Here is a 17,329-nt window from a genome sequence, read left to right on the forward strand (position 1 = left end):
AAATATTAGCTGATTCATTTGTCTGTATATTAAAACACACGTTCTGAGGCTTTCGGAATTTAATTCTAGCTTTAATTCTATGTATGTAAATTTTATGTAAATTTCAATACAAAGATTTACTGTACAACTGAACTAGTGAGAAGTAATTTACAGATCAAAGGTGAGGCTTCACACCCCTAGAAACCTTCCTCAAACAATGTTGACATTAAAATGTTTCAAGGAGATGTGAAGCTTTCAAACTTAGCTTCCCCTAATGCCTCAGCCCAGTGAAAAGTGTGGCTCTTCCTCATGTTCCTCAGCCAGATTGGATTTGTGTAAGTTTATTTTTGGGAGGTAGTGTGATGCAGTTGTGGTGAACATGACTCTTCAAGGTCCCCAAGCAAAATGGAAATATTCAGCCAAGATAAAATGTGTTCAGTTTTGTTCTCATTATTGATCATATACGTTTGTAAAGTATACTCTGAAAATCATTTTTTTTTAAGGGGAGGGGGTTACTTTATTTATGACATTATTTATGACATTGTAATCTGTGGTCAAATATAATACATTTTGATCATTACTAGGAGAAGATATGATTTTAAAAATTTTCGAATTTCTTGTGTTTGTCAACATTTCCCCAAACAACACGAACTTCCAAACATATTCTACTTGAGATGAATTTCAAAGACTGACTTTATGAGTAATTTGGACAAGTTTCTAAACAATTTCTTAACAATCCAAGCATTGTAGCATGATTAGTGAGTATCATCGCAACAGTAGAAATTTGATGAGAATTTTGAAAAATGCCTATTTTTTAGTCGCGGATATGAGGATATGAGGTTTTTAATGTCCTTCACACAGATCACAAGTACAGAACAATGAAAATTCAGGGTTAATTAGAGCTTACAGTAAAACTCAACAGGAGTTTGGGAGGGCTTGTAGATGGAAAATCAGGCTCAAAACTTGTGGTAATAATCTAACAGAAGTGACTTTAAAATTACTAGAATTCATTTATTGGTATGTGCTGAAAGATTTAGGGTAGATCAATAACCTACTGGAGGTCACACATCAAGGTAACCTTGATCCAAAATATCATCTAACCAAGCATCTGATTGGCCTTCATTGTGAACAATGCCATGTAAGGACCTTTTTGATTGGGCTTCATTGTGTATAGAGTTTGACCCAGTTTATGCCACGCTGGCCTTCTCAGTGTTGGATATAACAGATGGATGTAGAAAAGTCATTTAAATATTGACTCAGCATGTCTCATTCAGAGCTTTATGGAATGAATGATAATGACAGGATTGACAATACAACACATAGAAAAGCTGTGACAAGGGTACATAGTAGGACATAAGTCCACTCAATACACACACCATCTATTTTCTCTAGATATGAATCTATCAATGTTGTATCGTGTATAGACTTTTGTAGAGTTATAGTTGGATGATTAGTTTTTAAGTGGGATATTATCAGGAATCCATTCTGTCACGGTGTGTAAAATACTCTAACAATTATTGACAAGTAAAAGAACATTTGTGTCAATTACAATCATGTATTTACAGCTAAAAATGATGTAGGCTTGGTGTTTCCCTTGTGACATTACATTTACACTACAGCTAAAATGATTGTCAAAAATGTAATGTCCCATGAATAAAACACAAAGCCTACATCATTTTAGCTATAATAGTTTGATATACATGTACCAGTAAATGTTCATCTTGCTGTGACTGTGTCAGTAAAAGATTGTTGTACTGTTAATAAATAGCTAAAAAATGAACGATTAGTGAAATGTACATAACAATGAATCCTTCCGAAATCTAAAACTGATACATACTTCCCAGGTAAAGGAAGTTTTTTTCCTTATAAAAGGATTCGTAGAAGCCAAACAAAAACAATTCTAGGAAATGTGTGCAAAAAAATCCCCAAATGTTACACCATTGTACCTCTTTGGAGACGTTCTCAGCTAAAATATTGTTTTATGAGTACTGGTAGTTGGTGAAAAGTGTTCTCAAAGGCCTGTATATTCCAAAAATATGTATGTAGGTATTTCTACTATATCAGACCTAAAAAATTTTGTGGTTCTGATTACACTCAATTTTAGAGTAGGTGGGGTAGGTCAATTTTTTTTTTTTTCTATGTGAGAGTGTCAGGTAGTTATGTTTTCCGTTGTTTCCATATAGTATTTGTTTCTTCTCATCAGATGTACAGCCATTACAGAGTGGAAGAAAAGTTTTATATTGTCTTTTTAAGTTGATGTCAGTTTCCGCATCCACTATTTCTTGCGAGACTTCACAATTTTTATGATTTTATTTATTAGCTCTTAAATGCATATAAAAAAAGGTTTAGGGTTGACAGTGAAAAACTAGGTGGGATCGGGTGACAGGAACCAAACAATTTTTCTTTACACCTCACCATGGGGTGGCAACGTGGACAGACAGACATAGATACAAATTTAAGTTTAAAAAATGTATGAGAAAAGTTATGTATCACATCAAAACAAAAAAGTGAATTCTTGCTTCAAACGTTAATGTTTCGAAATTTTAATTGGATGGATGGATGGATGGGTGGATTTTTCAATTAAAATAAAAAAAAAAAAATAATTCTAGAAAATGGGTCAAAGTCATGTAAGGAATGTGTGACATATATGCAACATCTGTTTTTCTATTTTAACATGTATGTACCTATCATCACAAATCAGTTATCATTATATAAACACTCATTGATTTTATCTTTCTAATTATTAGTGTATCGTTACTTTGTGATAAATGAAGTCAAGTTATTCTGATTTTATAGCCACACCACGCAAGTAGCTTCTGTCTCTCTCTTTTCATCATCCTTGCCACCCATTACAGAATAGTTTAATCAGGTCATGCATATTCATTGCAATAAAGTTGGCACATACCATTGATTCCTGGGGTGAATAAAGTAGCCAATAAAGCCCATCCTATCAGAATGATTTTTGGCATGTGAACTGTAGAGGGCGCCACACCATCGCATTCTATAATTTTGTACCGTTATAACCCTAATCCTCAGTTACTCGGAGCCTTCACTACACCTATTTTCCAGTAGTAGCTCCAACTTTGATTTCGTACTTTCCAAATTCAAAGTCAAATAATGATAGTTTGAATATTACACACAAGAAAATAGTCACAATCAGAGTCAAAAGCAAGATCACTATGTATTTGCATACAATGTTTATTTCATGACAACAAAAAATAAATATTTGTCACCTTTATCAGTGTGAAATTATGTACTACGGTGACCTACCTGAATTTGAAAATATCAAATATGTAAATATAAATATGTATTTACATTACATTGATCATATTTGACAATATACAATATATTGTAAATTTCATCTTTTTAGAAAATAGTTTTGTAGTCTTGTTCTTCTGGCTTTTTGTCATTTTATAGCCTTTTGTGTTCATTTCATTGGGTTGTATTTTTACTTCTTCATATTTTTAATGTATATATTTGTATATTTTTATCTCGACACTGTGAGAAGAGTCTTTAGCTCAAACAGTCCATCAAGTTTAAATAAAGTTTAATAATAATGATAATGTCTACATTTTGCATACTTAATAATTGATATTTAATAATGAATTAATTTTTTCTGAATTTCGCCATGTTTTGATTTTTAAGGATTCATCTATGAAGCAAGAGGCTGTCTGTTCATAGATTTCTGCAAAACTTAATGAGTTGTACTATCAACATCCAGTTGATGTAATATCAAAAAACCATGGGCCACTTTACAACACTGCCCAAGACACATTGCTCGAAAAAATATACTCTGACAAGAGTAGGTTAAACTTAGTTCTAAATGAATAGATATATTGGTATCTGAAATTTTACATTTTACACTTTGTTTTTGTCTTCCAGATCATATTAATTTAATAGTACTAAAACATATTACCCCAAGTTTTGATTTAATACTGTTTCAAAAAGAACATTGAGTACTCCCCTTGTGTAAATAATTTTGATCCATGTTTGCGGATTTTTTTGTGAAAAAAGTGATCCACTCGGGCAGCACAATCTGTAGCTACCTTCTTCCTATGGGAATGAATTGTTGATATTATGGGATATATCTCATTAGCCTGTACACAGTGTTAGACACTCCTACTCTGATGTGGTGAATATGGCTTGTTTTCTTTATTTACTCACTTTCCTTGTGTATTGCTTTTTGTTTTCACTTTCCTTGTTCTGAAACAATCACTCTGAACAACACACTTAAAAAGCAAAAGACAATTTCTTTTTCTTTTTTCTTTTTTTTAAAGGGAATTATATTTTTTTTTAAATTTCATTGCGAGGAAAAAAGAATAGTACAAATGACACTTAACGAAGTTTTAGTCTGAGTTAAATAAAGACATCATATTCAACCCATCACAAATTAATCAGATTGGGACACTGCATGATGTGTACAAATATATAAAGTATCCACATTTTGATAAACACCATTACTGTGTATATCTCTATTAACTGATATACCCAGAAATTTGAAAACTGTTGTGATACTAAAATGCCACTAACAAGAATTCTTCCATCTTCAATCATTTTTACAAGTACTTGGGTAGTTATCAGTAAAGAAACGGAATTAATATTTTCCTGCTACTTGGATATTCCGGAAACTGTTGTTGATACCTGGATAAGTATATAAATAGAACACAGAGAAATTGACTTGAAGATTGACCATTTTTTATCTGGGTAGCTTGGCAATAGCAATGCCACAACATTAGATCCAGTATTAATTTTGCTTCCATTGAATAAATACAGCCACTGTAAGAAATGTGTTGTCTATACATGTACGTAGTGATGATTAAATATATTTTATGAGAGTCACGTATAGTACATTGTAATAAAGTGTGTATTGAAAGTGGTCATATGGTTGAGAATTTGGGTATTTATTTTGGATTTTTAATTTACAAAAAAGGTTTATCATGGCTTCCTACTTGAAAAATCAATCTGAAACAGCATATGCCAAGTCAATTTTTGTAACTCAGTACATGGTAAAAGATTAATAAATATGTCAGATGTTTAGTAATGAAAATTCCTACTCACAGAATCAAAAAAATTCTTGGCAGTGAATCCCAAAGTTTCGTTTACGTCTTGTCAGCACCGTCATGATGTACTACAATGGGTTATTGTCATGTATCTCAGAAGAGACACGAATGATGAAATGAGCTTGAGAGAAATAGCTGAGATCTCCATGCTTGCATATTGGTTTAAAAGTGTGCCTCTTTTGATGAATACATATGGCTTCCTTCAATCTACGTCTGTAAAGTTGTTCTTCTTTATCCAAGATTTTGACATTTTCCATATCACATTTATGTTGTGACTTCATCAAGTGTTCTCTTATAGCTGATAATGGTTGTGACCACTAATTTTTTTCTTTTTAAGCAAATGCCCTGTGGTCTAGCCGATGTCTCATGAATATAGTCAGAGTTACGGTCCTCACATTTAACATGGTACATAACAAAATGTTTGTATTGTACATACAATCACAAACTTTTTACACATATTTTAGTTTTTTACAATGAATTGCGTTACAAACACAGACTTGATGTATGTTGTTTCACATTGATTTTTCAAGTATGAAGCCATGATAAAATTGTTTTATAAATTAAAAATCCGAAATAATATCCAATCCTCATCCACTGATACGGCCACTTGTATGACATTGTGTATTTTTAGTTTAGCCAAAAACAGGTGCCAAGTTACAGACTGGGTCAATAAATCATTCCATTGACTAATTAATTTCTGGATTCAACACATTTCTTTGAATACAATACCATATTTTGAAAAATTAGATAGAGAGTCACATTATAACCACCCTTGTTTAACATACTTATTTCTTGCTTGATGTCACATGACCTCTGGTATCATTTGCATACTTACCATATATGGTGATGCCTAGCTCTTGGGATGAATGTGGAGCAACCAAATAACAACCACACACAGCCAGCTAATGACCATGTTCCTAGAGCCCATCCGATCCATTCTAACATTTCACCAAAATAGTTTGGACAAGATATGAGTTCAAACAAACCCCCATATGGAATGTGGTATTGTTGAGTATCTAGGAGTCAACACAAAATAAGAACTGTTATCACTAACTGCTGTTTTCATGAAATATTGAAAAATAAAAACAAAACAAAAATTTCATATTATACATTTTTTTACACACATTAAAGCAGGTATTAAAAATAGATTATTAGTCATTTCAACTACTTTAACTGCTGCCAGAATATTGTGTACATCTCTTACAAAGACTATGTCACTATGTCACCAACAACAAGTCACTGAGAATGACATAGTCCCCGCTATGATTGGGTTTTAAGGTACTGGCAGTTTATGTTGTCATTTTCTTGATATCACTACTCTGATCACGCAACAACACTTGTGAACCTAAATCAAACAGACTTAGATATTTTGTGTCTGCTCGTTGGACATGGAACATGCCTACTCATGTTGTGTCTCCCCGTTGGATGTGAGACATGCCTACTTTTCAAGATGACGTGATGGAATAAACCATTCAACAATGAAGGATGGGTCGGCCTACCGGGGGGGGGGGGGGGGGGGGGGGGGGACCTGTTCAAGCATGTCTGAGTTATGGCTTTGAACATGAAAACTGTGCCGACAAAATCATATTAGATGGTACCACGACGGAAATAGATATGCACATGTATGTCATAGAGCACTGTCCCAATACCAACTTTGAATGAGATCTGTTCAAGCATGTCTGAGTTATGGCTTTGGACATGGAAAATTCACAAACAAAATGGCTGCCAGGCAGCCATATTGGATCGTATCACGACGAAAATGAATATGCACATGTATGTCATAGAACACTGTCCTAATACCAACTTTGAATGAGATCTGTTCATGCATGTCTGAGTTATGGCTTTGGACATGGAAAATTCGCAAACAAAATGTTGGATTGTATCATGACAACAATGAATATGCACATGTATGTCATAGAACACTGTCCTAATACCAACTTTGAATGAGATCTGTTCAAGCATGTCTGAGTTATGGCTTTGGACTGGAAAAATTCGCAAACAAAATGGCTGCTAGGCAGCCATATTGGATTGTATCATGAAACAAATTGACGTGCATATGTATGCCATTGCATGTTGCCCCTGTACCAAGTTTGAAAAAAATCGGTCCAGACATCTTCAAGAAATGGCTCTGGACGGATGGCCAGACGGACGGACGCACGGATGCATGGACAGATGGAACCCAATCCATAAGTCCCCGTCCCTGACTTCGTCCGGCGGGGACTAACAAAGTCGGCAGCAAAATTTCATCAAGGGTCCTAAAAGGAAGGTCATCCATTGACAGTCAGTGATTGTATGGGTGGGCAAAAACTATTCTGCAGGGCACTATGGGCGGAAGACGTAGGAGAGAAAGACAGAAAAAAAGGTATGTCAAGAAGATGTCAAAGAATGGGTGGTTGGGGTTTTCCTGATCCAAAAAAACAGTTGAAATTAGAGACGTCAGGAGAGAAATGGTTGCCAAGTCATCGGTGCCATGATGGTGACCACATTGACCGCTATGAATTCTGGGATATGTTAAAGACAAAGAGTCATTTCAGGAAGACAGTATAAAAGAAATGAAAATACAAGAATGCACTTTTCAGTACGGCATAATATGTCATTGTCAATGCTGAGGACGCCCTCAAGGTTTAACACTCAATAAGCAATGCTGGTAATGGAATGTCTTCTCTGAACTCTTCACTGAAATCTACTGAATCTTTACCAAAACCTAATAAATTGGTCTTTTTCTCACAGGCAATCACTTCATAAAGTTTGAACTAAATCTATTCATACTTTTTGTAGATATACTGCTAATAAATTTAATGAACAGACAAATGGGGAGTGAAAACATAATGTCACATGTGTGTGTGGGGGGGGGGGAGGGGTTAAATATTGTTGAGTGATTACTAATAGCATGATATGACGTGTATCTTACATACTTGTAAATAATAGTTGATAGAATGGCTTCAACATTGTATCTTATAGACTAAATTATTTCATTTTTTTTTTGTATTTCACCTGATGAACTTCTCAAACTTCTTAGTTTCCAATCTGACCATTTATTGATACAGAACCCAACCACAAAAAATATGACGCCAAGTAAGAATCTTGGATCACTGAAATATAAATGTAATGGTAGAGATAATGTCAGCATGGGCCATGGCATTACAGCTGATTCTGAAAGTTTATTTATACACTACGGTATTACCATCCAACAGGCATTGCTCAAGACCAGGATGAAGGTTCAGTGTTAGTGCAGGAAGAAACTGGAGTATGCAGGGAAAACCTGCATTGTTCGGTAGAGTCAAACTGAATGACACTCTTCTTACATATTTACAGTGTGATAAATTTAATCAAACCCTGAATGGGTTGGAATTCCAACGACAGTGGTAAGAGGCAAGTGGTGTAACCACTCAGCCACTGATAACCCATAGTTATATAGATCCCGCTGTTTTAATGAGTTTGTGGATATACATTTCATATTAGATTGGAACAATTTATACATGTTGGTTGACATGACATCTAGTCTTAAAATCAAACACTACACAGTTTGTGCAAAAACTAATAAATGTTTGAAATGTAACTTACTAGTAATTACTGGTACCCACAACTTGCTAGTTATTATTATTATCAGTACCCACAACTTACTAATTATTATTAATAATAATAATAATAATAATAATAATAATAATAATAATAATAATAATACAGGTACCCACAACTTACTAGCTATTAATACTGGAATACATAACTTACTAGTAATAATTGGAGTCATACACTGCTGAACCAATCCAATCTGAACAGATGAAACTGAAAATTAGATTTGGAAACAGACCACCTAAAGTAATCCTGGAAAAAATCACACAAAAAATAGAAACATGTGATTTATTTGTAATGGCTAGAAGTAAACAATATGGAGGATAGTTTGTAGTGTTAACAGGGCATACAGTCATCACCAAGAAGTGCTATAGGTTTAGCCTGGTTGTAGCCAACTGTCTGTCCATACACACTCATTTCTACAACATGCCAGTAACACTGTTGTCAAAGTTGGTACAAGGTGAATCGGTATTGGATGTATTAATTTATATTTTCACTTTATTTTTTCAATTTTGAATGTAGATCTAATATTTATCAAATGTATGCAATAGTACCTTAGAAAATGTACTACGTACAGGACCTAATATAGATTAGGTTGAAAATTTTTTTGATAAGTCGGAAAATGCAAATTGACCTTGACCTTGGCTTTCTAGGTCATGTTGAAATATCTGAATAGCTTTGCACGTAAGGAGGCTATTTTTTGTAAAAAATATATTTCATAACCACTTAAATTTATTACACAGCTAAAATTGTCCTCACCCCAGTGAGACTTCTGTTCTACTGTACTTCATGACAAGTGGATGTATCAAACCTCTATGAATATAATGGGCTTGCCATAACCATAGAAACGTCTGATTTGCATATCCAAATCTTGCTGCTTCACTTCCATATAGAAAGTATACCTGTAATTAGAGGTACAGAAGATGAGGTGGTGGTGGTGGTGGTGGTTGGTGGTGGTTGGGGGGGGGGGGGTGTCAAAAACTGTCACACCTTCAGTGATAACAGGAGATGTTGATAAGTTGATTAAAAAATTTACTCTTAATGTGATATACAGTGCTGGGTTTCTGGTAGTAAGTACCATCAGGTTTTTACATTGTATTGATCGTAGTGGTTTGACAACTACAATTTTCATCATAGTTTACATTATATATAAGCGTATCGATGTCACACTTGTGAACATTCGTTTAGGGGGAGGGGGAGGGTTTGTTTATTGACCTTGTGCGACATTGTGCAATCGTCCCTAAGTGGACACACAGGTGACTTGCATTTGTATGTATCTGAGGTATAGTGCTTATGCAAATTAGACTGGCCATGCAGGTCACTGGTATGATGCCAGGACATATTAAATGCGATTCATATGTAATATGATAAAATGACTTACAAGAAGAAATAGAATAACTCCAGATATGAGATCAGATACAATGTGTCCTAGTCTTTGATTTATCAATGGACCCCATCCTGGTGACGTGTCTTGGTGTCGGCCATACGGAGCTGGTTTACTAAACTGTACAATGGTAGATATGACGGCTAATAGAAATCCTAGTATCACAAAACCATAGTGAATCCAGAAATGAACATCGTCTACATCAAATATCCAGGGAATTGGCTGAAATTAGACATGATATAGAGACGTTAACATTCTAACACAGTGTACAGTATATGTATGATGGAAAGAACTAGAGGAAAGTAATGTTTTTGGTTATATATAATTAGATGTTATACCCACTATTTGTCACCATTTAGCCAAAGGGCCAGGTCACATGACCACCCTGACTGAAATAATTGTAGCATTATAAATTTTTACTTTGAGTTGTTTCACACCCTTTAGGTCACAAGTATTTTCCAGCTGAATGAAGAAAAATATTGGGGAGTAATATACATCCTCCAGCATAATTCATGGAATATCTGGAAAAATAATTTGGAATATTTGGACTCATATTTTGAACACCACAGAACCAGTGATGTAGACATGAGTTGTGGTGATGTAGAACAACCAGGATATAAAATCCATATTTTCTGCTCAAAGACAATAACTTGGTTTGTGCATGGTATAATCTACAATATTTTTGATGACTAGATCAATCTACATTATATAAAAATGTCAATATCATCAAGAGGTTTATACAGAAACGTCATAGAGGACAAAATTAACACATACAAGTAAGTTTTGTATTTCAAAGTTTATTTCAATATTCTTGAGGTTTTTTTTAAATCAATGCTCTTTTTGTGATGTACTCATGATTTCATTATGATATTTTGCACACTTGACGAAATGTTCCGTGACAACCGTTTCGTTGGCAATTTCAATCAATAGTGTTATTTGAAAATATCAAAACATTGAATCACATGATTGACTGCTTATATTAATGTATCACACACAAAGAGGGAAAAAACTAATAAATAAAAATATATGAACTTCAAAATTTAGGGCCAAACAAAAGTTTGTTTTCATTTTGTTCAAATGTGATTAAACTAAATGTGAATTCCTGAATGTCCTGTCATAAAACGTGAATGTTTTATGTTTACACGGAGTGACTTACCTGAAACACTGCCATGGGAGTTGTTTAAGTTATGTAATTTGTAAAGGTGAGACTCTCGGTGTCACATGACAACACACAAGCATACACCTATACAATGTGGTACTGCGACCATTACAAAGTTTAGAATTTATCTTTATAAACAGTACGCAAACCCCGTATTGAACATAAAGTTAGGCTAGTCAGCGAGGGGAGGACGACATGGTCAAGGGTCGGGGTTTGTCAACAAGATCAGCTGACGAATAAATGTCGGGACGATACCTAAAATGTGATTGGCCAAGAGTTGACTAAAGAACCAATGAAAATAGACATTAGAAAGCATGTTAGATCATTGACCCTTGACCCTAAGATCGAATGCAGCGTGGACGCAACAGCAAGTACATCTCATTCAAACGCACTTGATCTTGCTGTTGAAAATGGCAACGCCTAGCAAAGAAGAAATTACGGATCTATTGTGGGATATTGAAGATCTCAAGCCAAGTGTGAGTGAAAAAGGGAGTGATTTTATGGCTGAAAACTTGATGACAACATTGCCGTCGAGCGTTCGAGATCTGTGTTTTGAGTCATCATTGCAGACGACGCAACACGATGAATCGAAACCCGGATTGAAAGTGACTAGCTTTGGATTATTGTTATGTGGTGTGTTTATTACAGTGAAATCGGACACATCGGAAGTGAGAGATTCGATAATTCAGACACTGAACGATTATCTCCACCGAGCAGTGAACTTTGATCGCTCCAAATCTACAATTCCACTGAAAATGTGTAGTCCCGTCTCCTATTTGAACTTTGTATTAAAACACTGTCAATTATTTACAAGTGATGGAACGGTTGGAGAAGATGTACTCTATGTATGGATACAACTAGCCACCCCTATTTCACAATGGTTACACTCAGCTTGTATAGGTACTTGTATAAATTGATGGAATTTAATCAGATTTGCAATTATGTCTTATAAAAAGCCGTCACTCGTTTTCTCTATATATTTATTATTTTACTTCGATTAGGGGCGAGATCAACAGTGCAATGTGAATGTATGGAAAAAAGTGTAATTCTTTTTTTAATTTTTTTTTTTTGGGGGGGGGGGGTTGTTGAACCAGTTTAGTTCTTAATCTTATCTGATAAAATGATTTTTGTGATTTTTAATGGAATCTGTTTTGTACCCCTAAATACAAATATTTATGAAAAATGTCAAATTGAGAAATGGAAGCATTTTTGCTGTTACAGTAAATGTATTTGATCAATTAAGTTAAGGGGGGGGGGGGTCCAAGGCCTAACTAGAAGAATTCAGTTTTTTATCCTGTACAATAACAGCCACAGGCGTTATTGGAGTTTAAATCCATGTACGAGGCTGTGGTTATGAATATTTGATATGATATGATGTTCCTTGACAGAGGCTATTGTCACATGGTATATTATATAACTTTATTACTATTGCTATAGATCCATTGTACAACAATTTTAATGTAGATTACTAGTGATAGATTTTGCCCCTTATACGAGATTGATTGATTTTATAATTTACTAATTTGGCAAACATAATTATTTAAATGAAATAAATCGGATAAAGAAAGTATTTAAGAGGAAATAAATTTCAAACAAACTGTTATGAAAAACCGCAGTAAAATATGTGGTGGTGGAGGTAGTAGTAGTGGTGGTGGTAAAAGTAAGTATTAAAAACTGTTGAATTCTTTCTGGTTTACAAATTCTAATTATCGTCATTTTTGTTTTATACCTACAGATCACATCAAGTCCAGCACTGAATGGAATCTTTTGTTACCTAAACCATGTAATATAGATGAAGTGAAAAAGGCAGTCGACGAGAAACAATATCAAATTTATGAAAGGTTTCATAATTATGAATTTGACTATGATATGAAATTCCAAGGTGGACTTCAGAGTATATTATCAGCTATTCATAGTTCAACTGGTGATACTAATGCCATTTTACAGGCCAAGTTATTCTATTACACAAGGTCAGTCACTGTCACAAGTATAGTGGGTAAAGTACATGACAGGGCGCCCTCACACATCGGTAAACCCCCTTTCATGTTAGTCTGTAAAGTACACCATGTCAGGGCTCCCTCACACATTGGTCAACCCCTTTCACATTAGTCTGTAAGGTACACCGTGTCAAGGCGCCCTCACACATCAGTCAAACATCTTTCACTAGTCTGCAAGGTACACCGTGTCAGGGCGCCCTCACACATCAGTTGAACCCCTTTCATTCATGCTATTGAGGGTGGAGTGGCACGATGTATATTACAGTATCACAAATATACTAAATTTCAGATTTTCAGTATTTAATAACTTATAAGCATATATTGCTCAGATGTTACTACAGAGTGCCTTGCACACATCATGGGTGCAGCAGAAAGCACCATAAGCAAATATCTCAGAACACCCATGCTGGCACTGTACCCACACATGATGGGATCCTTTTATTAAAACATGTTTAAGAGCCATGTTCAGCTTCTAAATTCAACAGATATTAACTTCCATTCCATAAGTTTGCAGAAACACAGTATAACTGTAAGTGTCCAGTCTAGTAACTATACATGTGGTGGTTTTGTATGATCGCTCTCTCTCTCTCAATGTATACTCAAATGGACATATTCTACCGAAAATCTAGCTAAATCTCCTGCTGGGGAAAGGATGAACAGCACAAGTCAGATTAAGTAATCCACCTCACACTGACTGTTGTAATCGGTCACTTCGTTCAGTTACTACAAACTCAACCCTCAGTGTTAAAGTCAGTCTTGTGAGAACACGATAATGTCACGACGTTTATGCTCCAAAAGCATTAAACTACTGGTATCAATGGGAAGAATGAAATCTCCTGCTAAAGAATGGCATTTGACTATATGGTGGAGAGAGAAGTACAAAATGAACACACATATAGTTACTAGACAACAGTGACCACTCTTTATGTTGTAATAACTGTATTTTCTCTTGTACTAGATTTCACCATCCAGTCACATCAGATGGTTATAAAGACTGGCTAAGCAAGACCAAATCTGCCGTTAGTGGAGATGACACAAAACCACACAGTGGGGTCAAAGGTCAAATATCTGAAATAACAACTACAGACACAGCTGCAAGTGTGTCAAATACCTTGCATGAAGATCATATGGAGTCAACATCTGATGACTCTGGTCCACAATATCCAACATCTTTCTTTGACATTATAAAGAAAATTGAGAAAGGGGAGCCATTGCCTGGAGTGAAGGACTTGAATATCCAACCAACAAACACACAACCATTAGAATCTGCCATGGAATCAAAGCCGAAACCATGGCAACAGTAAAGTTAAATTGATAAAATCTTGCAAGAATGAGTGTTCATGGACTTCTGGGGTCATAGTAACAAATAACAATGTCAACTTAAAATCAATCAATTGAAATATTTTTGGAAATCAAATACTAATCTTTTGCCAAAGTGTCAGCACCACTGGTGATTTACTACTACAAACACGAAATTGCTGACTTGATAATATTGTTTCTACTATAAGTTCACAATCTTAAATGTCTGTCATCAATGATATGTTCCAAATCATCTCTTCACCGTACACCAGTCCACTATTAATGTGGGTTGCAAGACTGAAAACACCAACAGTTGTAAAATGTTTCAATTGTATGATCACCCAGTCTGATTAAAATCAGATATGGGAACACAGCTTGATTGTTTTATTTACCTCTATTTCCTTCATATAGCCTTTAGTCTTTGATATTGTTGTTATTCTGGTAGGCACTTCAATGTTCTGCCCAATAATGATACACCAAGGCACTCACTCCCAGAACAACAAAATCGAAAACAAATAATATACAACGAATTTGTGGTAAATAAGGCAATCGAGTCGTCTTCCCACAGCTGAGATTGATCACGTAATCAGACTATGTTAGTGTGCAAACAAATTAAAGTAAGGATCCACTTTCACTCTACTTTCTAGAGTAGTTGTTAGACCCTCAGGCAATTCTACTAACATTAAAGTTTAGAACACAGGTCACAAAGCATGAAAGATGCTTTCAAGAGGCTTGGAGAGACTGGAACTGCACACCAGTATTACTGTCATCCTCTGTTTTGGCAACCTTCCCTGAGTACAGATCTGAGATCTTATTAGACTATCCAGTCTCCTTCAGTATTGTTATATTATCATCACATGATTAATAAATAAATAAAAATGGAAACATTATTTATGAATTTCATGTTATTTTACTAGTCTTCAATAAACGTTGACAGAGAATGCTTGGAATGTACACAGGTCTGGTAGAGAAAATTATGAATTCTAAAAAGTACATCAAAACTAATTTCACATGACATGGCTTCCAACTAATGAGTTGTAATGTATTGTATTCTAATGATAAATGAATCTCTAACTACTAAATGAGTAGTTTTTTTAGCACGACTGCTGATATTGTGAGGTGTGAGTTCTGAAATACATAACTATGTAGAAGTATGTTCAGTTGTGCTACACGACATTGGCGCTTTTTTTCCAAAATCTTGATTTTGGAAAGACGACATGAATCACGTTTTCAAATACGCTGCTATTGGAAGAGTTCTATAAAAACACTGTGTGTTAGATTGGCATTGCTGGAGGTAAAAACTGTGAAAAGGTCATGTTAACTGTTAACTGGCAGAAATAGACTCACTATTTTCAGATTTTCAGCATAACTAAAAAACTGTTACAGTAATACACATAGACTCCATTCAAGTGTCTACCCCCTTATTATCAGATACAAGCAGTCTTTTAAGACACTGACCTTTGAACTTGACCTCCTGGGTGAGTTATCAAAATTGTCAACATGAGGACACTACTGGCATCACAAGACACAACAGCAGTACTGCTGTTATCTTTGTAATATACATGTAATATATATAATTTCACTGTTGCTAAGAGTGTGGTCATAGTTACACAGTAAGAATTGTACACATTTTCTGAGAACATGATTAAATTACAACATTTCAGTGTTTTTCTAAGCATACTTATAGATTCTATGTACATGTATATGAGAGAGATATCACTTGGTGTCACATATACTTAATCAATGCATCAAGACAACACTGTATAACATGACAGCATGTGGTCTATCATGACACTGGTCAAAACACATGACACTCACAATATTTCCCTGCTTACAATATTATGATGTACACAACTTTACTTTTAATTCTATTCCAGACCTTAGTATATCGGTTGAAAAAAGACAACAAATAGTAGACGAAAAATCAGCTGGTTTTGCGATATATGTTATGTTAAAACAAATACAATGTCATGTAATGCCCACTCTGTACATCCATGATAATATACTTAGTATTATACTTTTTCAAATATTTTAAAAATTAAATATTAAGTAGCTGTAATAAGTCACAGCAATCAAGTATTAAAAGTAAACTCCTTGGTTCATTTGTTGCTTGTATGTGATGAATACTGTAAACATATTATTTAGGCGCATGAACAATTTAGGGGACATGTCAGGCACTTTTTAATAGAGAATTTGCAAACCTGCCATGTTGAATGTTGCATCATGGGAAATGTGATAATAAATACTAATAAATCGGTATTGTAAACAATACTGTTACATTGTTTGCAACCACGAATGATCAATTCATAGTTACCCTGATCATTGTGGGAGGTTACTTTTATCAGTAGCTCCAGATTAGGTATTACAATAACCACAGATAATCCCATAGTCCTTTGCATCTGAGCATGCTCAGTTTGGATTGCAAGTTCCCCATTTGGCAGAGAAAACAAGGGGAAAGTAGACACTACTTATAATCCATCTGACCTGCCGTATTTAGTGCAACTGTTGTTGACACCTTTACACAAATATGACAACTTGTAAGATATGTTAAACATTCAACTTCCTGCAGGGTTGTGGCAGGAATGCATGCATGACTGAAAAGTTTTCCCTGTATCGTGGGACATATATCTGTGGAAAAAGCTTTTTTGCATGTATTTAGCTAAAATAAATCAGTGCCTCAAACACATATGATTACAGTAATGCACTTTGATCTTTCTTTTTCTAGATCAAGATGTCAAAATTACAAAAAAAAGTCAAATTAAGTTTTACAAACAAGTAAAATACCATTTATACTGTATGCACTGTAATTAGTACTAATGGACCACATGCTGAGTTTACACTTGTTTGGGCAAAGTTTATGCTGAATATTTATAAGGTA

At 34.8% G+C, this 17,329-nt stretch overlaps 1 protein-coding gene across 1 annotated transcript; it reads right to left on the reverse strand.

Annotated features, from left to right (window-relative positions):
• Positions 1–4,556: 4,556 nt before the first annotated feature.
• LOC144445172 (3-oxo-5-alpha-steroid 4-dehydrogenase 1-like) lies at positions 4,557–11,167 on the reverse strand. Its single transcript, XM_078134706.1, has 7 exons — positions 11,153–11,167; positions 9,994–10,218; positions 9,372–9,514; positions 8,772–8,864; positions 8,034–8,131; positions 5,875–6,055; positions 4,557–4,620 (listed from the first exon to the last, which is right to left on the reverse strand). Exons 1-7 carry the CDS (start codon positions 11,165–11,167, stop codon positions 4,557–4,559), a joined length of 819 nt encoding a protein of 272 aa, XP_077990832.1.
• Positions 11,168–17,329: the final 6,162 nt, after the last annotated feature.

The sequence above is a fragment of the Glandiceps talaboti genome, chromosome 14, assembly GCF_964340395.1.
Source record: "Glandiceps talaboti chromosome 14, keGlaTala1.1, whole genome shotgun sequence".
In the NCBI taxonomy this organism is placed as follows: domain Eukaryota; kingdom Metazoa; phylum Hemichordata; class Enteropneusta; family Spengelidae; genus Glandiceps; species Glandiceps talaboti.